Source organism: Mus caroli, chromosome 15 (assembly GCF_900094665.2).
Source record: "Mus caroli chromosome 15, CAROLI_EIJ_v1.1, whole genome shotgun sequence".
Lineage (NCBI taxonomy): Eukaryota > Metazoa > Chordata > Mammalia > Rodentia > Muridae > Mus > Mus caroli.
The window spans coordinates 33998049-34023687 of record NC_034584.1 but is presented as its reverse complement, the minus strand read 5'-3'; the positions used below and the strand labels follow the sequence as shown (position 1 = coordinate 34023687).

Here is a 25639-nt window from a genome sequence, read left to right as displayed (position 1 = left end):
TGTATCGAAAGATGGCCTAGTCGGCCATCACTGGAAAGAGAGGCCCATTGGACTTGCCAACTTTATATGCCCCAGTACAGGGGAACACCATGGCCAAAAAGTGGGAGTGGGTGGGTAGGGGAGTGGGGGTGGGGTATGGGGGACTTTTGGGATGGCATTGGAAATGTAAATGCGGAAAATACCTAATAAAAAATATTTTAAAAAAAAGAAAAAGAAAGAAAGCGACTAAGGAGGAAAGAAGTGCCCTGTTAGTGATCTTACCACCCAGTAGTCTGGAAACACAGGTGGACAGACGTAATAGAAGAAAATCCCGCAGGCTTGTGCACACTCCACTCTCTGAGCAACTGTTTGTTGCTGCTGCTTTTGCTTCTTTGGACGTCTCCAGCATCCCTAGTCTTACAACACAGATTTCCAACATCCAAGGAGCTTCAAGTCTGAGATTGGAAGTGCATCACTGCCCCACCTCAGGTATGAGGCTTCTAGGTTCTAGAACTGAGCAGCTCTCGGTACTCTGCCCTTCCAGCATACTAAAAGCCACTGCTGAACTAAGTACCCTCCAGTCATGAAACCCAGTCCAATAAACTCACTGGTTCTGTCCCTAAAGAACATCTCTTCAAACAATATGAACTAACCAGTACCCCCAGAGCTTGTGTCTCTAGCTGCATATGAAGCAGAGGATGGCCTAGTCGGCCATCACTGGGATGAGAGGCCCTTGATTATGTGAAGATCATATGCCCCAGTACAGGGGAATGCCAGGACCAGGAAGCGGGAGTGGGTGGGTTGGGGAGCAGGTTGGGAGGAGGGTATAGGGGATTTTTGGGATAGCATTTAAAATAAAAATGAAAAAATATTTAATAAAAAAGGAACATCTGTTCAAATACATCCTAAGGACTCTAATACTCTTGGTCTTTCTTTCATCGTAACAAATGACAAATCATGTCAGGACATCACATTTGCATTAAGAGGTAGTGTTAACTTTTGTGCTGAATATCATGACTTCTCAGAAACTTTTTGAAATGTTCTTCTATGCCATGTACTAGAACTGTATTATACACCATTTCCAGTTTCAAGGAGAGCTAAGAACGTTTTGTGGGGTTTCACACTGTTTAAATATAAACTGCAAGAGAAAAGGAAATTGCAAATATCTGTTGGGACCCCACTAAGTAGGGTGCACATTTTCAACTGCTCAACCTTTCAAACATATTTTACATGTAATATATTCACCTCTTCCCTAAAGAAGGCAATTCTAAAACCTCTTCTACCTAGTTATATAAACAAACTCCAAACCAAAATCTTTGAAAGCAAGCGAATCTCATCATGGTGCCTGGTGTGTGAATCATTTATATACTTAAAAGATTTGATAATCGACAAAGGAAAAGGTGGTGTCAGGAACAACTCACATTCACAACCAGAGGAATAGAAATGTGTGGTGTTCACTGTCCAAAGAACACAGAGAAGTCTATAGGAGTGACTTTGTTTCCTGTTCAACCTGTCCAGCTACCCCAATTCAGTCATCCAAGAAGCCCTTTCCTCACTGTCATTTGTATTCCTAATTCTGTCCCTAAGGAGGAAAACCTTTGTTCATTCTCATCCTTGCCTTTCTATGAGACTAGCACTGACATACATACGCTTTGGGAGAACTGTAAAGCTTGTATGTCTACTGCTCATATGAGTATAGGAGTCTGTGTATTCCCTTGGGGCTGAAGAAATAGTATTTGCTATCAAGGTTAGTTGCTTTAACAATTAGATTCATGTGGTTTTAAATTTTAAATTAATTGGAGCAGTGCCTTGGAGGTGCCACGTGTGGGGCTATGGGCTATACACAGACAATCTGGTCTCCAGTCGAGCTGAGGTTGTGAACCCCGGTAGGACCAGGTGCTGATAATTCACCTACATGGGACAGAAGGCGTTCCCTCATGTCTCCTGGACTCCAGGCTCCTGTCAAAGTTACTGCCCCCACTGCCCCCACAAGAGAGATTCGTGGCTAGTAGACTATGTCCCAAGCTTCTGACCTTCAGGCTAGACACCTCCCAATTACCTAGCAACAAGAAGATAACAGCCTACTATAAGAGGGGCTGCTTGGCCCCACCTCACTCCCTCCTCATCCTCTCCTTGATCTCTCTCTAACCTCTTACTCTCTAGCCTCCTTCTCTTCCGTCTCTCTCTTTCCCCCTTCCCTTCTCTTGGCCATGGTCTCTCTCTCTCTCTCTCCACCTTCTCTCCTTTCTCCCTGGCTTTCTACAATAAAGCTCTAAAACCATAGACTGTCTCTGTTCATCAAGGCCTACTGTGTTTGGACAATGGGACAGGCTTTCTTCTAATGAGCCGATGGAAGGCCTTCCTGTGCTTCAGTCAAGGCCAGGACTAAGGACTCTCGCCTACGTGAGAAACTCTCCTCTGCCCTCTCTCCCATATCCCTGGCACCGAGGGTGTCGCCCTAGGGACCCTGGTATCAGGGGTTGCCCCTTGTCCACCCCCTGTTGAGTGGTGTCAGTGGCTTAGATGCCCAACCGGTGCCAAGTGGAAAGCATCCGGCAGCCCTCCCATGTCTGCCTGCCCAGAGCACAGGAGATCTGGCTAGACGTGGGCTCCTTCCCTACCCCTCCTTCCCTTACACCACCCCACGCCCCACAGCTATCCAACTCTATATCCATACTCAGATATGATTTGTCCCACAGACGTGTAAGTTTTATATTGATCAGGTTCAACTTGTTTCAAAGCATAGATTTAGATGAAGACAGAAATGCTTCAGGCATTATTCTTCATTTAAAATAAGGTTTGGCTACTTCAAAACAGCTGAGCATGGATCAAAACATTTGATGTAGGACAAGTTTCTAACACACTGCCTAGATTTGGCAGGACTGGAATAGGCTTGACAAACATCTAAGAAATTCTACCAATGTACCTCAACATAGAATATGATTTCCAACCTGTCTGCTATAGTTTCAGTTTCCTTTAGTATAGGATCAAGCTGAATTATAACACCTGAAATAATTACCATAAGAAACTTCTAGTGTGAAGAAAGTAGAATAAAATGATAGGTGTGTTTGCTCTATACAAAGATCTGGGGCAATGTTGACATAAATGTGCGTTTTCACAATTGGTCTAACTAACTGACACAGACAATAAGCCTCAGTAGGAAAAGAGCCAATCGCAAACATCAGGGGTTAGGATGAAAATACAGATATCCACAAAATACAAATAATATAAAAATGGACACAAATTTGACTTCTTATTCCTCAAAGTCCTTTGTTCATCTGTGAAGGACTGAAGATCTGTTCTTATAGTTTCAAGGCCGTGGTAAGACTACTTTATAACAAGTTGTAATAAACTATAATGAAACACAGCACCAGGACCCTGAGGACCAGTGACCGGAGTCAATGTAAATGGGTAGGGAAGCGTTTCTCTAAGACTTTGGATTCTTGGTTACGATTATCTCGTTTTCTACAATCTTTGTTAGTGGCATGTAACACTTTTAAGAACTGCATTTGGTTGTTAAAGGAGAGAGAGCATTGTTGAGATAGGAATATCAGCTGACTCCTAGTCACTGACTGCATTACATTAGGTTTTTATCCCAAGGCTAATAACCACCTATCACCGTCAACTGTGACGTCATCTTCAACATCCTCTGAAGTCAAGAATAATCAGGAAATGACAGGAAGAATTATATAAGACATACTGTTAAGTGCAATAATAAAGACATTATTTTGTTAAAGAAAAAAAAAAGAATAATCAGAAAGTTCAAATTGTGGCTTTTAGATATTAGTGATTTCTTTAAAACCTAATCTAAATCTCTGAGGCTGTCACAAAGCAAGTGTATATGTCAGGAGAGTCATCTGCAGGCCATACCCAAGTCTAACTCCCTTTCTTCCTTCCAAATGAAGATGTAACTTTTCATGCTTAGTTTTTAGGACCCCATAGCTTAAGATATAAATACTGCAAAGGGATGAAGCACTAAGGAGAAGGAATTCCTGAATTAATTTTCATCAAAAAGGTAGCACAGCTGAAGCAGATGTCCAACATTTTCCAAAGTCTTGTTTCCAATCCCATTTTCCTTCCAGAGAAATTGGGGAAGTGTCTCTAAGCTTGACTACTCCCTTCATTAAAATACTCATAATTTATTAAGTGGTATCTAAGGCTTATAAGAGAGCGCTTGTGTCAGCAGATGCCCTCCTTCACTTCCTGAGACTCAAAGTCAACTTTTGATGGGGCATGGGGGGAATGTGCACTCTTCCAGGATGTGCAAAAGCCATCTCAAGGTGAATGGGGTAAAACCCAGGAAGGAGGCCATGGAAGCTGCCTTGGCCCTGGAGAAGAACCTGAACCAGGCCTTCTTGGATCTGCATGCCCTGGGTTCTGCCCGCACAGACGGTCATCTCTGTGACTTCTTGGAAAGCCACTTCCTGGATATGGGGGTGAAGCTCATCAAGAAGATGGGTAACCACCTGACCAACCTCTGTAGGTGGCAGGACCACAACCAGTGCAGACTGGCATGCCCAGGGATCTCTGAGTGAGTATCTCTCTGAGCGCCTCACTCTCAAGAACGACTAGGAGGCCTCTGTGCCTTCCAAGGGGCTCCCCCTCTGCTCTGCACCAGCCTGCCTTGGGACCTCCACCTGAATGAATCTCTCAAGCCACTAGACAGCTTTGTAACTGCTCTGGAGCCTCTCTCAAGTCTTGGACCAAGCTAAAATAAAGCTTTTTGAGACAGAAAAAAATTTAATTAAAATTGAATTTACTCATAACTATATCAGTAAAACATTTCTCAAGTGTTTAACAGCTTATGTGAACAAGAGTCACAAAATGGTCTGTAGCTTTATTTGCATGTTCCAAATCCATACAAACTAGTACATTTTATCTACTAGTCACCCTTAACTAACTAGAGACTGATAAGCATGGAATCTTTTTTTCATGTTTAATGCGAAAACAATGACTTCATGGAGTTTACAAAGCAAATATGAAGCACCACTTCACGTGAACTTCGATGGCAACATTATGTCACCAAGAAGTACCATGATAACTGATGTCACAATTTATGCTTTCCAAAATGCTATAACACATAAATGACGTGAATTCATGAATGCTGCTGAGGAGTGGGGCTGCTCTAAACCTTACATACAGCAAGAGATGAGCTGCTAAACCAGAATAGTTACAGAAGTTTAATGTTTCATGCAGAACTTAAAGGGGGTGGGGAAAGAATCATTCTTATCCCAAAATTAAAGTCTCTGTTTCTTTCTTATCAGTTTTCTGAAACAAGCACTTGAACAACTCAATAACTTTTTATTAATATAGTAACTCTTAAATTCCCAAGTAAATGGTACTTTTGAGGCAGCTTTCACAGCCAGTGACAGTGGGAGCAATTCACTGAAAATAACAAGTTATCCCACTCAGTAAAAATTCCTTCTGCTGGCTCCCAGAGATACCTGGGAGGATTCTGGGGAGGACTTGGCTAATTATCCCAGGAAAATGCTGCCCCATCTGACACTGGATACTCATAGTGGACCCAAGGCATCTTATCTTTGGGCTACTTTTTAGAGAGAGAGAGAGAGAGAGAGAGAGAGAGAGAGAGAGATTTTATTCTAATTAAGCCAATCTTCAGGTAGACACCTAGAAAGAAAGGGCTTCTAAAACATGAACATGAACATGAGCTCTGACATTAGCAACCCAACTTTCACTCCAAAATTACTGAAATATTTATGGGTAAAATTAACTCTTACAGAAACCTTCTAACTGAGAATAAATATTGAGGAGCCATCACTGACACAAATTATCTGGTGACCTTTTTATGCACATTTTATAAAATGTCAGAAAATAAATCATAAGCTATAATTCTAATTACACAATGGTAAAAGAATGACTTGTTGCTAGAAGCCATGTTTTAGTTTAGCTGATTTTGGACCGTGAAAATGAAGTCTGATCAGCACATGAAAACTGGGTTTTCATCATTACATTTTCAATTTCCAGGATAGGAGGCATGATAAAAACAAAAAAACAAAACAAACAAACAAAAAAAAAACAGATAGTAGTTAGACCATTATGCATTCTATATTAACTCCAAACACAAAAGTTGCCATAGAGACTCTGAAGGTCATTAACCACACGGGTTGTCTCTCTGTGGGTAAGCTGTGGTAGGAAGCAGAAAGCTCATGGGTTCTCTGAAAAATCACCCCAAAGATGATGCAGTTTGTACATTAACTGACCTGTTAATCTTCCAAACAGCCTCTAAAGTTGTTAGGATTTCTACAGGACTTTTAAAAGAAAAAGAAATAATTGTAGTGTCCTTTCTTCTACTCTAAGATATCATCCCAAATCCATGGTAACATTTGCCACACGATGCTCTGTTCCCAACTGGGCAGCTTAAGACTTGGAAAGGAAACAAAACCTTCGCACAGGTTTAAAACATGGAACTGCTTAGAAGACTTTAACTACTTTGAATGTGTGCCATTTGAAAGGGCTCAAGTCTGAGTTTGACTCATTAAAAGTTATCAGAACCAAAATATTGTTATCTTTATATGCAGAGTCACCAGTCTCTAGAGCAGATCTAAATGCTAATCAGACGTTCTTGGGCAGATATCAAACTATGAAAAACTTCACTAACTCCTCAAACAAACTATTGAGATAAAACAACAATGTATTAAATATTTATGATAAACACAAGAGACACGTTTCAGGGGACCCATTTTCAACAGTATTTTAGTTTGTTGTAACAGTCTTTGACTCCAGGTATTAAGTTGTAAACTTTATAAAACCTGACCAAGAGTGAGTTGTGGAAAACGCGTAGGGTACTGATCACAATGGACAATTCTGTGACAATCCAGTCTCAGTCTTTTCAGGGTCTCGAGAATGGGAGGATTGGATGGGCACAAAATCAGTAGGTGGTAATGTTTTCCACCAGAGACACAATAACAAAAGTATTAACTTGTAAAAACTAAGGGATCTATAAAGAATTACTATTTTTACCTCTAATACAATGAAATGCAAGTTTTTTTTCAGTAAAATCAGCATGCTTAATATGCTTAAATATGCTATACTGTTTAGCAACTGTCATGCAATATAACTAACAAAATACTTAGAAGAATAAAATTAAATACAACTATAAAATTAAATTAGCAATAACAATAAGAAAAAGTATATTAGACAGAAAGAAAAAGACTCTAACCACTTTGTCCTCCTGGTGTGAATATCCACGAAAGCAAGTTTAAAAGGACAGAAAAGACAAAACAAAAAAGAGGAATGATTAATTCCATTATAAATAAGAGCAGCTCTTAAGAGTTCATTAGTGACATGGAAGTCAGAAAATGTTTACACTCTGACTCAATTCTAAAATTTCAACTTTATATTTAGGAGGAAATTTTTCCCATTTATTTCATTAAATTCAAATAAAAGCATGCCAAATATTATAATATATTGAGATATAAACAAAATAATTTCCATAAGAGCAATTAAATAACCAAATGTTACAAAAGATAAAATGCCCTTTCACAATTCAACCTTAACTAAATCCTGAACTCCAAGAAAATAATTTGAAAACTGTTTAGAAATAAAGCTTTTACACATAAAATATAAAAATATAACATTGTTCAATTCATCAGCTACTATCAAAAGTAGACAAAATGAAGTATTACATGAATTATGTATATCTGCTTCATAAATGAATTATTAACTTAGATTTCTTCTAAATTTTACATAAATGAAAAGAAAAATAGATAAAATATTATATTTGACAATTGTGGGTCATAGTTCCAATATTGTAAATGTAGAAACAAATCAAAGAAAATACATACTCAAAAGACATTAGTTTCCCTTCAAAACCCTTCCTCCTTATAGTCTTTATCTCCTCCTATATACTGACAAAAAGAGCAATGTATCCCTCTACCTTGCTGCTTTTCTACTCTCTGTAGTTAAACTATCATCATTTTCTTTTTCATTTTGGCCTTTTTTAATCAATTGAAAGGTCCCACTTTCATTCCACTATAATATTCTCTCAGGCCTGGTCTCTTTTTTTAAAAAGTAATAAATTAAGTTCTTCCTCTATAGTTGACCTTTATATTAGTTCCAATTGTCAACCTCAAGAAAACAGAGCTTGGGCTGGAGAGATGGCTCAGTGGTTAAAACCACTGACTACTCTTCCACAGGTCCTAAGTTCAATTCCCAGCAACCACATAGTGGCTCACAACCATCTGTAGTAGGATCTGATGCACTCTTCTGGTGTGTCTAAAGACAGTGTACTTATAAAAATAAATAAATAAATCTTTAAAAAAAAATACAGCATAGCTTTCTTCTGAAGTGCTGTTCTACAACACATGAATGAATAAGTAAAAGATGGTGCATCTACATACTGAAGTATTACTCAGTTTTTTTTAAAAAGTGAAATGAATGGAACAAGAAAGAAAGAAAGAAAGAAAGAAAGAAAGAAAGAAAGAAAGAAAGAAAGAAAGAAAGAAAGAAAGAAAGAAAGAGAGAGAGAAGCAACAGGTACAGGTACATACTCAGTGAGATAACTAAGGCCCCAAAAGACAAACACAGTTGTCTTCTCTCATATGTAAATCCTGCAGCACATGTAGAAGCCAGAAATCTAGAGAGCAGTCTTGGCACACTACACCTTCTACAACAAGATCTTTCTTACTTTTCAGGGGAAGAATGCAAGGGCAGAGGGCAGGAAGGGGAGATGAGTGGCTGGGGTACATGATGAAAACTCGCAAAGAGTGAGTAAAAAGTTAAATAATAAAAAGGGGAATTTGGGGGAAGGAGATAAATTAAGGGATAGGAAAGAGTAACTGATAGCTAAATTGGAAGTCGAGAGGTGGAGTCCTAAGGGCGGAAAGTCTTAAGCAGGTAGAGTTATCAGAATATGGAGAAAATGGGTGAGAGGGATCTAGCCCAAAGAAAGACTATATGGAAAGCCCTATGGATGCCTACAATCTCATAATCCAATTGAAAAATATACTTGGAGGATTAGTAGACTATATAAAGCACTCAAGAAAAGTGGGGGAGTGCTGGAGCTTAAATGATTAAGTAGGGTTAATGCAGTTGATGGGACTAAACTCAGGACCTCTGGAAGAACAGCCAGTACTCTTAACTACTGAGCCATCTCTGGATTAAACAAAACTGAAGATGCATTTTTTTTTCAAAAAGCTTTATGAAAATGCATTAGTTAGCAAGCTAATTATAAAATATAACTTTATATTTTTATTTAAGAGTTCAAACAGAATTATCCTACATAGGTGGATCATGCCACTCCCAGAAGACTTGGTTTATTAAATGAAAATTATAATTCAAGATATGGTATATTTCTCTACAAGTCATCATTCAGAGAAGCCCCAAAGGTTTCCAGAACTACATAGACAACAGCCATTGCCCTTAGTTACCCCCCACACCTACGTGCTAAGGTTCTTTTGCTGAAGACACAACACAGTATACCTACAGAACATTGAGAAACCAATCTTAAACTAGCCAAGAAACCTCTTCCCTGTAGGCTAGCATTCCTAGTGCCAAAAGGTGCTCTGTAGTTTCCAGGGAAGAAACTATATGAATGGCCTAATCCAGTGTTGACCCTGCATACCACAATACTATCTTATTAGGTTAAGTGAGCCTACTGGTGCAATCGTGGCAAAATTTAACCAACAGCTCCTGGTTAGATTTGAGGCTGCTCCATAGGAAGAAAATGTCATGCCTGGTAGTGTAACACTGCTCAAACACCTATGTCTCTGAAGACAGCAGGGGAAGGCCAGGGGCCCTAGCAAAGGAACTGTTATTTTTATTTTGCTAAATGGATATGTCAGCAAATTGCCTTCTAAATATCTATTTACACATGAAGACTTGGGCCTCTATCAACCTTTGTCAAAGAATCTTTTTTACATTGTGTTGTGCCCCATTTTGGCCCTGGTTTGAGCCTTGAGGACAAACCCGAGCCTGGCTAAAGTTTTGAGACCTGTCTCAGTCACTTTCGTATTGGAGTGATTCAGCAAGCCTGTTTGGCCCTGCCTCTGCCCCACCATTGCTGATGTAGAGCTTTGCCATTGGCCCTGTCAGTCACTCCATTCCCTCTGTTGCCCTTCCCCGCCTCCTACATCATCTTACCCCACCAAAAATCCCTCTCCTTATGTTCAGAACTTATATAAGCAAGAGGCTGATGCCATAAAGTTGAGTCCTGCTTCGACAAGACTCCCAGCTCAGTGTGTATCTTTTGGGCCATTGACACTCACCATCCCACTCAGCCCCAGAGAGACCCCAGCAGGACTGGGACCTCTCTCTCGTCTCACCTGGACCTGCCGGCAAGGAGCCAGCAGCAGTGAATGGAAGTCAATGGAGATACACAAAGCTAGCCACTGTGCTGAGAGTAAGACACTGAGTATCCAACTCTAACCAGGACATCTTTATCAATAACCACCAACACCGCTACCAAAGCTCAGGGATCACTGTGAAGTAGAACTCAGAAAGAATTTACAGCTGGAGGATGAGGAAGAATGCTGTGACAATCTTCTACTTGCACAAGAACTACACAATCGATCCAGCCAAATTTCTCCCCAGGACAGGAGGGATTCTCTATGCTCCACCCTTATTGAAGAGTCATGGACAGTTGAGAGCTGCTGGGGAGGACGATTCTTTTTATTTAATGTGTCTCCACTAGTATATTTTCTCTGCTCCAGCAGATGGCCCCACACCTTTTGATTTTTGAGAAGGTCTAGCTGTGGGACATTTGAGGGAAGGCAGGGAGGGTGGGATAGACATATGGTCAAGATTTGACGTACAAATGTATAAGAATCTCTAGTATAAAAAATTTATTTTAAAAAAAGTAAAATTAAATGTTTTAAAAATGATATGAATCCCAAAATACCATCCCTATGATATGTGCATTAATATTTTTCTTCCATTCATTCATTCATTCATTCAACAGTTAACACACTGATTACATACCAAGTACATAGAAACATACACTGAGTAAAGAATTTGAATTTAAAAGATGCAATCAATTAACAATAAACTTCAAGAATGCTAGGCTAGAGATCTGAATAATTCAGTGTATCACATAGGAGTAAGCAGTTGATTTCCTAAGAAGGATCATAGAGGAGATAATACTTATGTTAACCAAATCAACTGTTCATCAGGTGGGTAAGGGTTTTAGAGTGAGGCCTAGAGGGAAGAATATTTCTGACAGTCGTAGAATGATGAGCTAAAGCATAGCAGACACAGACAGAAATAATTTAAGAGAAGTGTTCATGACTTGTGTCTCGTTTGGGACATAGAAAACTAAGTGAAGTGCTCGTAAAGCTATTTGGGGAACAGACCATGACACTCTTCATGGTATAGAGACAGCCCCTGGTTGAGGGATGGGACCACCCCACATCCTATTCAAAAATTTAACCCAGAATTTCTCCTGTCTAAAAGAAATACAGGGACAAAGAGTGGAGAAGAGACTGAAGGAAAGGCCATCCAGAGACTGACCCATCTGGGGTTTCATCCCATATGCAGCCACCAAACCCAGACACTATTGCTGATGCCAAGATGTGCTTGCTGACAGGAGCCTGATATAGCTGTCTCCTGAGAGGCTAAGCCAGAGCTTGACAAGTACAGAGACAGATGCTTGCAGCCAACCATCAGACTGAGCAGGGGGACCCCAATGAAAGAGTTAGGGAAAGGACTGAAGGAGTTGAAGGGGTTTGCAGCCCCATAGGAAGAACAACAATATCAACTAACCAGATGCCCAGAGCTCCCAAGGACTAAACCACCAACCAAACAATAAACATGGAGGGATCCATGGCTCCAGTCGCATATGTAGTAGGATGGCCTTGTCAGGCATCAGTGGGAGGGGAGGCCCTTGGTCCTGTGAAGGCTTGATGCCCCAGCATAGGGGAATGCCAGGGCGGTGGGGTGGGAGTGGGTGGGTGGAGGAACACCGTAGTCGAGGCAGGGGAAGTGGGTGGGATGGGAGGTGTTTGAGAGGAAACCAGGAAGCGGGATAACATTTGAATTGTAAACAAGCAAAATAACCAATATTTTTTTAAAAAGAAAAAAAAAGTCCAGAAAAACTGTGTGTGTGTGTGTGTGTGTGTGTGTGTGTGTGTGTGTGTGTTTGAGAAGCCAAGGCTAGTGCAGACAGACCAGTTAGAAGACTAGAATTAAATGAGAGTCTAAAGAGACATCATCAGTAATTTACACATTTAGAAACAAAAATATTCCACTTTTAAAACTTGTGGGGAAAGAGTGCTAAAGAAAAGAAATCTGAGACCTGGCTTTCTGGTTAGGTGACAACTTGTAGTAATACTATTTTAAAAGTTAAAAATTTGAGGAGGAAATCTGAGCATTAGTCAAAAAACAAAAAGGATACAGGAAGTCTAATCAGAATAAGTAAAATCTAGTGGCATTCTAAGACATTTATAGAAGAAGAATTATAAAAATATCATTTCAAAAGACTACAGTGTCTTAATTCTTTTATGGATATTTTAATTTAAAATAAGTTAAAAGGAAGTACTGGTAATACGCTTAAACTATGATTTCATTGTCCAATTGTTTGGGGCTAATATTTGAAATTAAACTATTTTTATAGGAGTATCTTAAACTATCATATAGTCTCTGTTATTATTAGAATTTCTACAGATATTGTTAATCTTCCCATTATTCTAAATAGTATTTCCTAACTTAAAACTCACCTTAGCTACTGATAAGCAACTCACCTTGGCTACTGATAGCTACATTAGGAATTGAGGAGCTCAAATTCTCCAAGAGTCTTAAAGCAAGTAGATAGCAAATGCAGACATAGCCATAATTTTCCCTACTGTGTGTTCAGTAGTTTTACTCTTCTCCTAAATAAATCAGAGAAGATTTACTGGTTTATTTAGAGTCTAAGACTGTGTGCCTCTCATACATTCTCAAGTTAACATTGAAGATTAAGTGTTTATAATAAATTTTCAGGTGTACTATAAATTGACGAGATTAAATACATGTTTATCAAATCTTGGTACTACATACTTAGTTTACTCAATAAAAGGAAACTGTCAACCATGCAATCTATGTGACAAATCCGTACCTATTATCAAGTCATCAGCCAAATACAACTTTCAAACACAGTCCTACTCGTTTTTTAATTAAATAGTTGTCATTGTGGGGTACCTGGAAATTCAACTTCTTTCCAAACTTTGATTCTACAAACCATGGATGATGCACTAGAATCCTCTTAAAGAGTTTATTTAATTATATAAATTTGCTTTGCCCATTCCTCAAGTTTCTGTAAACCATTGGTTTGTAAATTAGTAGTATTCTCAACACCTTAATATTATATGTGAGAGAATGATAAAAACAAAGGTTAACTCACAAAATATACTACATACAATAATAAAAATCAATGCACTTTTTGATTAGTTTCCAAATTATTAAAGCAATAGAAATATTGCTTTGCTTCATCTAGTAGCAATACATTTATCAGATATTTCAAGAATTGTATAAGATAGCACAAACCTTAATATTATAAGATATTAAACCCAGAAGAAATCTTAGAAGTAATTTATATTCATTCTTTTATTTTACAGATTATAAAAAGGAACTATAAGATGAAGTGTCCCATTTTAAGTTCTTCTATTTAAGTTAATCAATGTAATTCTGATAATTCTCATAGAATAATCAAACAGATGAAAACTAATTATACAATGGCAATCACTTTTTCCTCCCAAAAGATAAAAGAAACAATTTTTAATAGTTTGAAGCGTAAAGCAATCCTTATTTTAAGTAACCCTTAATGTCTGTGCAATTCAATGTCTTTCACAACTAAACTGATACAAAATAATGTTTCCTTATCTTTCAGTTTGATTAAACTCATATGCAATTTTTACTTGTTAAGGAAATACCATCTAAAGAGAAAATTAATGGAAGCTGTATCTTGTATTATATCTTGTATTGGCATGTCCATATAACTTGCTCCCCTTTTGTTCTTTCTGTGTCCTCACTGTACCTCAAGAGACATAATTAATTGCTAAGGATGGATCCACATGAAAGAGCCTGAAAATTATAATAAACAGTTATTTTTTTGTATTCTCCTGGGAGATTACAAAAAGAATTTTAATAGTTTTATAACTAAAAATAGATGTATAAAATATTTGTATTCTCTATAAGGATTATCTGACAATGTTTCAATGAACTTAACTCTTTGGGGCTAGCATAAGTCAAAAAATTCACTCAGCCACTGTTGAGAGCAAAAGCCTATAACATGAGAGGCAGCTCAGCATTTACAAGATCAATTTTTAAAACACACGTTGAACCTTGTAGTCTTTTATCTCAGAACTTGGATGATTTCACCCATTCCACTCAATGAATGCCTTTCTATATAAATTAAGACACTCATATTACAGCTCTCCTACTCGAATGAAAATCTAAAAATATTAAAAAAGAAATTCAAGGCTGTCTTCCCTGAACTAAAATCCAAATTGTTTTCCATTGTCTTTTACTTTCCTGATACCAACCTCAGATTAGGTAAGAGTGAGAGTATGGAAGGGTAGGAGGGGCATAGGTGGGGGAAATGGAGGAGACAGAGGGCGGAAGGGAGGGAGGGAGGGAGGGAGGGAAGGAAGGAGAGAGGGAGAGGCAGAGAGAGAAGAATGTGAGCCATACTGTCTCTGGCATCTTCCTGGCTCAATAAACCTCATGCAGCTTAACTAAAATAGAGAGAGATTTAAAGTTGTTCATGATATAACATGTTTTCACAGAATACTTCAATATTTTACTATACTTAATTGATTAGGATTTTTAATTCACTGCAAAGGTATCATACATTAGAAACTAAGATTTGTATTTTCAACCAATTAAGCTATAGTCAGATATCATCAGATACTTCTGGTTTTGGTCTAAGTTGAGTAACAAAGATCAGATTTTGCCTCCTGCCTGAACAAAAAGCAGAAAAGCATGGAATAATCTGTTATTTGGTTTGGTGTTCTGGGATTCGAGATCATGTACACTAGGCAAGCACGCTATCACTGGACTGTGTCTGCAGACCTGTTTCACTTTGAGACATGGTCTTCCCAGGCTCAGAGACCTCTGAGGAAGTGAAGGTGCTAAGAATGTAAGAACCAAAGGGTGGGGAGTGTGGAGTGAAAGAGTATCCTCCCAACATGACAAGACGCTCATGAGCACATAGCAGCTGTGGTGGTTTGTACACGACCTGCACAAGATCAGTCTACTGAACAGTCCAGCATGAAGTGAGGAAGGAGCCAGGCAGCTCCTGCCCCGTGCTAAACAGCACCTGCCCATCGATGGCTGTTAGGAGAGAAAGTCTTTTCAGTGGAGCACAATGCTCCACTGAAGGGTCCCAGCAGCATATGGTCAACACTGAATAGATTCAGTGGGTTATTTGAAAGAACGAGAGTGAAGAAGAGGGAGAGGATGAAATTGGGACTGAAGAGAGCTGGAGGGTAGAGGAGGCAAAAATGATCAAAATACATATAAGTATGTATGTGATCTCAAATAATAAATTCTAAATATTGTATTTTTAAGGTGATTAAAATGACACAACAAAGGACAGTGCTAGTTTAAGACAGACTATGAGCTAAGCTGCATAATAAATCTCAGGCCTATACTGTTCAAGAATTCCCAGGACAGTAAGAGGAAGCATACATAGGTAGAGCCTGAAGATGACTCACAGAGGACACTGAGAGGCTGCTGGGAAGATTCTGTAGGTATTTTTAATTTAGGGAAAATGAAAAAAGCATTACATTGGAATTTGAGAGAAGACACAAAACCCAATCACAAAAGAGCTCACATGATATGCACTCACTGATAAGTGGATATTAGCCCATAAACTTAGAATACCCAAGATACAATTTGCAAAACACATGAAACTCAAGAAGAAAGACCAAAGTGTGGATACTTCATTTCTCCTTAGAATAGGGAACAAAATACCCATGGAAAGAGTTACAGAGACAAAGTTTGGAGCTGAAATGGAAGGAAAGACCATCCAGAGACTGCCCCACCCGGGGATCCATTCCATAATCAGCGACAAAACGCAGACACTATTGCATATGCCAGCAAGATTTTGCCAACAGAACCCTGGTATTGCTGTCTCTTGTGAGGCTATGCCAGTGCCTGGCAAATACAGAAGTGGATGCTCACAGTCATCTATAAGATGGAACACAGAGCCCCCAATGGAGAAGCTAGAGAAAGCACCCAATGAGCTGAAGGGGTCTGCAACCCTATAGGTGGAACAACAATATGAACTAACCAGTACCCTCAGAGCTCGTGTCTCTTGCTGCATATGTAGCAGAAGATGACCTAATCGCCCATCATTTGCAGGAGAGGCCCTTGGTCTTGCAAAGACCCCATTATATGTCCCAGTACAGGGGAATGCCAGGGCCAGGAAGTGGGAGTGGGTGGATTGGAGAGCAGGGCAGGGGGAGGGTATAGGGGACTTTGGGTATAACATTTGAAATGTAAATAAAGAAAATATCTAATAAAAAATTGTTCAAAATAAAAAAAAAAAGAAATTAGGAGCATGTGATTTCTACATCACAGAAGAAAAGTGTATTAAAACCTCACTTTGCCCATAAGAAACTAAAAGAGTCAACCAAAGGAAGCAGAAGTAATGAGAACCAAAACATAATTTAGCAATGGAGAAAATTCAAGTAAGAAGTTGGTTCTTTGATTGTCTGTTTTGTCCCTATGGAATTGTCCTTTGAGAAGCTTCGTTTGAGCTATATAAATAAAAGACATGTACCAATCAGATAGCAAATAACTTTTCCAGGTGGCACTGAAATAAACACAGCTTCCTCCATTACATGAATGAAAGAGGGATACTCCTAGCAATAGCGATTTTAGCCACGGTTAGAAATCTGCCTCGTCTGGAGGGAAACTGCTATGTTCTTTTGTTTATTACTGTTAATTTTATTATTATTATTATTATTATTATTGTATGGTAAAGTACTTGCAGATAAAAAGAAATCACATAGTGTTATTAAAAAATGAAGTTGGTTCTTTAGATCAATAAAATATCAAATATGTAGCCAAATTCAACAAAAAAGAAAGATTTGAATTAGCAAAATAAAAAATGATATAGCAATAGCCCTGATTCTATGCATAACTTAAAATAATAGATAATGAAGATTTTTATATCGATAAATTTAATAATGTACATGAAAATGGACAGATTCCTAGAGAGATCTAATTATGAAAACTTATTCACACATACAAAAAATAACTTTGAATCAAATAAAAACTTTTTAAGTATTTTGTTTTGTTTTGTTTTGTTGTTGTTGTTGTTGTTGTTGTTGTTTCGAGACAGGGTCTCTCTGTATAGCCCTGGCTGTCCTGGAACTCACTCTGTAGACCAGGCTGGCCTCAAACTCAGAAATCTGCCTGCCTGCCTCTGCCTCCCAAGTGCTCGGATTAAAGGCGTACGCCACTATTTTAAAACCTTCTCTGAATAAATAAATAAAACTTTATTCCCAGATAACTTTACAGATAAAAATATAACAAATATTTTTAATAATTAAAATAATAAAATAGACTCGTGTCATGGAGTGGCACAAGAATGGCAACTCAGTTGTTCTGCATGTACATCAGACTTCAACAAGTGAAATAATATCAACTCTATCCTATACGAACTCTTCTGTGACGTTAAAGAGAGCAGATAGCTTTCTAATCCTCTCCATTAGGCCAGTGTGATAGTAATTTCAAAATCAAGTTAAGACAGCTGCAAACCAAACACAGTAATATATATATATCATGACCAAATGGAGTAATACAAAGTTGGTTTCAATATACATGGCCATATTTTAAAAAAATAATAACCTCAGTAGATGACAAAAGGCATTTGGGAAAGTTCAATGACTATTTAAGATCTTTAAAAACAATAAAGGAATTCTTAGCAAATTTGTAATTGATGGTACCTATGAAAAATTATAGGTAACATTATACCTAATATTGGGAGACTGAATATGTTCCTCCTAAGACTAAGAATGGCTGCTCATATAGCTTCTATGTAAAATTATACTGATGTATCAATTCATATATAAACACACACATACACACACACACGCAATTTGTTGAGGTTTTCTTTTAGTGTTTATTTTAACACTAAGTACTGGCCTCCAAGTTCTGGAGTAGGCTCGTAGCTTCTGGGACCCATGTCCAAGTTAATTCTGAATGGTGACTAAAGATGCCAACAGCCAATAGCTGGGGAGAAGAGACATAGGTGAGGTTTGGGTTTCTCAGCCTTGACACCATGTGGACAGGAAAGAAGACATGCAGGAAAGTTGAAAAGAAAGCTGCCATGGGCTAGGGGCCAAAAGAATGTGGCCCAAAGGGCCACCTAATTGGAGCTAAGAGCAGCCCAGATGAAACATAGTAAATAATAACTTCGGTTATGGATAGGAGGTAGATTCTAACAATATAAAGGATAGGTAGTTGCCCGCCCAACTATTGTGCTGCTTAAGACATACTAAAATATAAAGACTGTCTGTGTGTGTGTCTTTTATCTGGGAACTTAAACCATTAAGGTGGGAAGGAATCCTGTGACAAGATTTTTTTAATATTATTACTCCATATATTCATATATACACATTCATACATACACAAACACACATACATGTACACAGAAACCATCATCAAGTAAACCAACAATGGATTAGTATTGGGCAAACAAAACATTGAGAGAAACAATAAGAAAATGAAGACATGAAATCACACAGGAAAACTAATTCCCACAATTATTCCCAGATGATGTACATAAAGATTAGTTCTGTATGTAAGAACTGTATAAGTAATTAGTATGGTGATAAGATATTCATTAGGAAAGAAATTCCAAAGCACTTAGTGAAAGAGCATTGCTAATACTGGCTTTGACAATTTAACAAAGTTTCTGAGTGTCGCTCACACACTCACTAAAGTGGATAGAGAAAAGAAGTCTAATATCAATATTAAATGGTCTTTAAATTCAATACTGAATGTTATTTCATAAGTATGAAAACAAAAACAAGTAAAGCTTCCAAAGCTATAACATGAAAAACTGAGTCTCAGAACTAGAATGGGCCTGTTTCAAATATCCCAGGAAGAAAAATTATCTACAAAGTTTGTGAAAGTATCATAGTAAGAGAGAAACATATTAGAACTCTGCATTAATCAGATGTGTTGCTCTAAGACTCAATCTGAGTCTCCCTGGATCAGTGTTTTCATTATCCATGCAGAGGACAGAACAATTATTCTCCAAACGTTCAGTGAAATTGAAAGTCAAAGGCCTATGACTTTAACCAAAAATCATAAGCTGATATGAAACAGTTAAAATTACCTTCCACATTCAGAAAAAACTAAAAACTTTTCTGTAAGATAAGCACAACACAGGTGTTTGTTCTTTGATTAATCTCAGAATCAATTTCAGTTGTCTGATTTTATTTGCAATAAGTATTAGTAAATAGTCGTGTTCCAGTATTGTACCTTGTTTGAGCGTAATGACACTCGACCTCCACATCGAGCACAGAACTTGGTTTGGCAATAGGAACAATTATGGCCGCATCCATCTGCAAATTTTGTCTTGTGGCAGATGCCGCAGGTCGGGGCATCAGCCTTCTGCTCTTGCTGCTGCTGCGACTCCTCTGCCATCTTCTTGACTTGCTCCTTATACACTTCAAATTGTTGGTGCAGCTTTCTGCAGGAAAGGAAAGGGGGTTAAACACTGGCTTCCCAATGATCAAAATCGCAATCCGTAGACATCATTTTATAATCAAAATACACAAGATAAGAATAAAGTACAAAATTTAACCTGAAAACTACAGAATAATATCTTGCTTACATGACACACTCATGTATATGTATATATGATATATATATATCATAAATGTTGAAATTAGTTCTATCTTCGATATACATATTAAGTATAAAAGTAACTGATTATGTTTGTGGAACATTTCCTTGAATATTAAACAAAATTTCTACCATTATTTTTCAATAGTTTAGCTTCAGAAATACAGGAAGCCAATTTTATATACACAAAGAAGCCATAACCTATTATTTTTAAATCAGTGAGACAGTTTCATCTAGAGTGAACTAAAGAATTTCACAGAGAGATAAATGCATCTGTTCACCCAGTCTGAATACAACTTAGCTGTAAAAAGAGAATACTGTGAAATATTGTCATCTAACAAATAAAAGTAAAGCCAAATACACTTCCAAATTAAAGCTCTCTAGCCTAGCAGCTGTCACAACAATTAAGAGGGCGTGCTACTCTACAGAGGACCCACGGTTTGGCTCCCAGCCCCAGCTCAAGATAACTTGTTAACTCCAGCCCCAGGAGTTTTGACACCCTCTTCTGATATCTTGCACACACGTGCACATGCACACACACATAAATAAAAATAAAATGAAACAAGAAGAAAACTAGATTGAGAGAAAATACATCTTAGAAAGATGTTTCATTTACTATTATTATAAACTTTTCTATTGTATTTATAAAGACAATTTTAAATGTTTCATAACAATAATTAACTTAAGACTTAGAAAACTGAAAATGATATCAACTCCAATTCTACCGATGACAAAGAATGATAATTTACAAAATTATAACTTATTTTGAGCCCATCAGAAAAGAAGTTATCAGGCAAAAAAATCTAAATCCAAGAACACCAAGTGTAACTGGTCCAACTTTGGCAATAACAGGAAAAGGAAGTAGTACCATACAGATAGGTAAAGGGATTGTATTATTTTATTATGTAGGTTGTTTGTTTTTGAGATAGCATCTCATGCATCCAAGGATGACCTTGAACTTGCCACATATTCAAAGATGAGCTGGACTTCTCATACTCGAGTTTCAAGTCCATTGCTGGTATTACAGGCATACACAACCACATCCATGTTCTATGGTTCTCGGGACTGAAAGAAAGGCTTCACACATTCTAGGTAAGCATTCTGTCTGAGAAGCTCCATCTCCAGAGAGAGATCAATTAACAAACTGCAATAGCAAGATTCAGTTAAATGACAGCTTCAAACGGCTAAAGACCAAGATTCAAAGAATGCTGATAATCACAAGTTCTTTTTCCTTCATATGTACTCTGGAAGACTTGAAAACATAGACAAAAGAAATAAATCCCTACTTCTGGAGAAGTGCATATTGTAGGCATTAAAAGGTAAACTGGCCGCTGATGTACAGACATGACTTCCTGACTCTGATAAAATAGTAAAAGCTTTATTTAAGCCACAGGGAAGAAAAGTAGGCTCCGTTGATTAAGATAAAGGCAAAAAGCCATCATAGCTAATAACAAGATTTAAGAAGAAAACCCTTTTTCCAGAATGCAGGAAATAAAAACCAAAAAACTTGATACCAGGATCCTACCCAAATACAAATAAAATATCTCTTATCATTAAGACATAGGAGGCTACTGGCCTGCTGTAGATTGCTTTTATCATGTTTAGGTATGGGCCTTGAATTCCCAAAAACATCAAATAATACCATTAAAAATGGGGTGCAGAGCTTAACAAAGTATTCTCACCTGAGGAATACCGAATGGCTGAGAAGCACCTGAAAAAATGTTCAGCATCGTTAATCATCAGGGAAATGCAAATCAAAACAACCCTGAGATTCCACCTCACACCAGTCAGAATGGCTAAGATCAAAAACTCATGTGACATCAGATGATGCCCCTCAACAGAAGAATGGATACAGAAAATGTGGTACATTTACACAATGGAGTACTACTCAGCTATTAAAAAGAATGAATTTATGAAATTCCTAGGCAAATGGATGGACCTGGAGGGCATCATCCTGAGTGAGGTAACCCAATCACAAAAGAACTCACATGATATGTACTCACTGATAAGTGGATATTAGCCCAGATACTTAGAATACCCAAGATATACGATACAATTTGTTAAACTCATGAAACTCAAGAAGAAGAAGACCAAAGTGTGGACACTGTGCCCCTTCTTAGAATTGGGAACAAAACACCCATGGAAGGAGTTACAGAGACAATGTTTGGAGCTGAGACGAAAGGACAGACCATCTAGAGACTGCCATATCCAAGGATCCATCCCATAATCAGCCTCCAAACGCTGACACCATTGCATACACTAGCAAGATTTTGCTGAAAGGACCCTGATATAGCTGTCTCTTGTGAGACTATGCCAGAGCCTAGCAAACACAGAAGTGGATGCTCACAGTCAGCTATTGGATGGATCACAGGGCCCCCAATGGAAGAGCTAGAGAAAGTACCCAAGGAGCTAAAGGGCTCTGCGACCCTATAGGTGGAACAACAATATGAACTAACCAGTACCCCGGAGCTCATGTCTCTAGCTGCATATGTATCAGAAGATGGCCTAGTCGGTCATCAGTGGAAAGAGAGGCCCCTTGGTCTTGCAAACTTTATATGCCTCAGTATAGGGGAACGCCAGGGCCAAGAAGTGGGAGTGGGTGGGTAGGGGAGTGGGTGGGGGAGGGTATGGGGGACTTTTGGGATAGCATTGGAAATGTAAATGAAGAAAATACCTAATTTAAAAAAAAGACATAGGAGGAAGCTCCTACCTCCAAACTTGATCCAGAATTGGAAATCAAAGCATAACTGTTCCATGGATAGGAGAGAGAAAACTCGTAAGATGACCTATGCTCAAGGTCAGGTAACTAGAACCTGTCAAAACTGGAAGGTAAGAAACATAGAGAACACCTACTTCTCTCCACAGCAATCACCAAGCAATAAGCATCAGAAGTCAACTGCTTGTAAAGATTCAAGTGCATGGGGAGCAATATATGCAATCTTCATATGAGGTAATGTGTGTAAGGTCAGCAGGACGGAAGCAACTTCTAGTCCTCGAGCATCTCTTATAAGTGCATGCAAAAGCAACTCGCTTCCTTTGAAGAATTTTATGACTATGTTCCACTGAAGTCAGTGATGGTGATAACAAAATCCAAACCTATCTGAATTCTTGATTTGCCTCATGTTTCAGCTCTCAACACCAGCAGCCTGATGGGAAGGAACTGTCCACTTCAAGGTATGCAACTCAAAGACATAGCACAAAGAGATGGAGATAAGAATAAATAATCTGTGGCAAGAGACACAATGGATTTGGAAATAATCACATTCTGGAGGGATTGGGGCTGGAACACAGGAGGAATGGAAGAGAGAAAACAGGAGTGCTATAATTATATTTTAATTAAAAGTTTTTAATTATTAAGATAAAGACTATATATATATATATACACACACAAAAGGTGCATATCATTTATGAACAAATGGTTATCTTATGCATAACAGATAATGTCCTCTTATAGAAAGAAATGAAAGAGTTCCTTAAAAGGAAAGAAAAAAAAAGACTCAGCTGTAGACTGCCTATAAGACTCACTTCACCACTAAGGAAGGATTCACAGATTGAAAGCAGGACTGAGAAAATATTCCATGCAAGTGGAAATCCACAAAGTAAAGATATGAAACATACTTTATATCTAATAGACAACTATATTTAAAACTGTAAAAAGATACAAAGAAAGTTCTATTATAATAAATTCATCAAAATCTATTATGAACACTGAAGCAGCAAAATGCATACAGTTAATGAGACAGTAAACAAGAGTAAAGAGCTCTATTAGCTCACTGTCAACAATGGATAGAGCATATAAGCAGAAAATCAATATAAAATAAAGTCTTGAAGTGAACTTTAGATCAAATAAGACAAAAATAAGTAATATTTCCATACCAAAATAGTAGAATACATATTTATCTCAAGAGCACACATGCACAACACTTCATGATATGAAACATAAAACAACATGAAAGATTTTGAAATTTTCACAAATATGTGGAAATTAAATAACATATCCATTGTTAATTCGTTGAACATTGTTATAAAGAAGAAAACTCTTATAGTGACCTATAAGTCTGGAATCTCTAGTCATGTGCCAAATGATGATCCTCCAGCTGCATAGATAATGCTACCTTCATGAAATTGTAATATAGCTCTAACCTGGGTGTATACAGTAAACTGTCCTGTTTAGGTTCGTTATTATACTGTATGATATCTGCAGAGTGACCAAGTCATTGAATCACACATTTCTCATATGTCCCCACTGTTAAGCGACATACATCTGTACAAGGGACAAGTCCACATCTTCAACCCCAAGTTTCACACTATTTCTTTTGTTACCTTCTAAAGTTACCCTTTCTTTTAATACTTTACACGCAACATAATGTGTTCCATTACATGTTCCCCCTGCCTTAGATCCATAGCTCGTTCTCTAGTCCTGTATCCCTCTATGCATCATCTATTTGTCTGCCTATCATCTATCTATGTATCTATCTGTGTAACTATCTCTCTATCTATCTATCCATCCATCTGTCTGCTACATACCTACTTACCTGCCTATCTATCTACCCCAGTGTCTGTGTAGTTCAGGCTGGCCTAGAACTCAAGATCCTCCTGCTTAGACTCAACAGAGAGGATTGCAGATGTGTGCTATCAAGTCTCACAGAAGAAAAGACTCTCAAACCTGAAATCATGCCCAAGGCATGTACAGTAGTGAGAGCACTGAAGTCTAACTATTTTTATTTCATAAAAGTCCTAATCCAAATTTTGGTGTATGTTCTATATCAATTTCTTCACTAAAGAACTCATTAAATTTAGTATCTTCTAAAGCAAATGTCACTCAGTGAAATAACAGAACTTTTAAATTTGTGTTTACTGCTATTCCCTGAAAATCTGACCGCCAGCCTCTTAGTTTTATTGTTGTCACTTTAAACATTTGTTGTCATTTTAAGCTCTCCACAGACTAATAATTTACACTATACTTTAAAGGTCACCTGTGGAAGGATTGTTCCATAAAACTTAAAACACTTTCCATTGTGAAGCCATACCTTTTTATATTTCTAGACTGCTGTTAAATTTATTTTCTCCCTTTCTACAGATCCATCTTTAATATTTATAATCTTTATAGATACAGTATCCAAACTTTGAATTATTTTTGAGGTAGTGTTTAGATGATGGATTTTTGTAATGATTGGGACAAAAAATGTTGCTCCAAAAGGATCTTGCACTGAATGTGTGATACTTAGCTGAGGAAATTTTGTGGAGGTTACAGAAATGTTGGGAGGTAGGGCAGCTGAAGGATTCTGGTCATTAGGGGTGGATCCTGAAGCAGTAGTTCTCAGCCTGTGGGTGACAACTCCCTTTAGAGTCGTGTGTCAGATACTCTGCATATCAAATATTTACAGTATAACTATAAGAGTAGCAAAATTAGTTATGAAGTAGCAACAAAGGAATATTTTTGATTGGGGATCAGCACAACATGAGAAATTGTATTAAAGGATCCCAGCTTTAGGAAGGTTGAGAACCACTGTCCTAAAGGTTATTGAGGGCATCTTCTTCCTAGCCCCTACTTCCTTCAGACCTCTTTCTCTCTCTTCCTCCAATCTCCACACAATCTGTCTGTCTATCATGAGGTATCCAGTCTCGGTCATATGCTCCTACTGCTATGTTCTGCTCAACTGATGAATGTGGCCAAGCACCAAGGACTAAATCTTTTGAAATCATGAACCAAAATAAATGCCTTCTCCCTTATTTCTGTCTCATCTTATGTTATAGAAACAATAGATGCGACAGGATCTTAAGACTTCTGGTGAGTGGAGCACAGCTTCTGCTCCAATCCAATTGCGCGGGACCTGAGACTGCATTAGTTAGGGAAGCAGAA

General features: G+C 38.0%; 1 protein-coding gene across 34 annotated transcripts in view; it reads right to left on the bottom strand.

Annotated features, from left to right (window-relative positions):
* The window catches only part of Rims2 (regulating synaptic membrane exocytosis 2), a 482991-nt gene that overhangs the window by 375091 nt on the left and 82261 nt on the right, over positions 1-25639 (bottom strand). For 26 of the 34 annotated variants that reach the window (XM_029469501.1, XM_029469498.1, XM_029469499.1 and 23 more), the window contains 2 exons: positions 19411-19621; positions 7160-7171 (listed from right to left, as the gene is read on the bottom strand). In XM_029469501.1, coding sequence (XP_029325361.1) covers positions 7160-7171; positions 19411-19621 — 223 coding nt within the window. The remainder of the gene's footprint in view (positions 1-7159; positions 7172-19410; positions 19622-25639) is intronic. The other 8 variants (XM_021184232.2, XM_021184233.2, XM_029469480.1 and 5 more) reach the window with 1 other exon arrangement.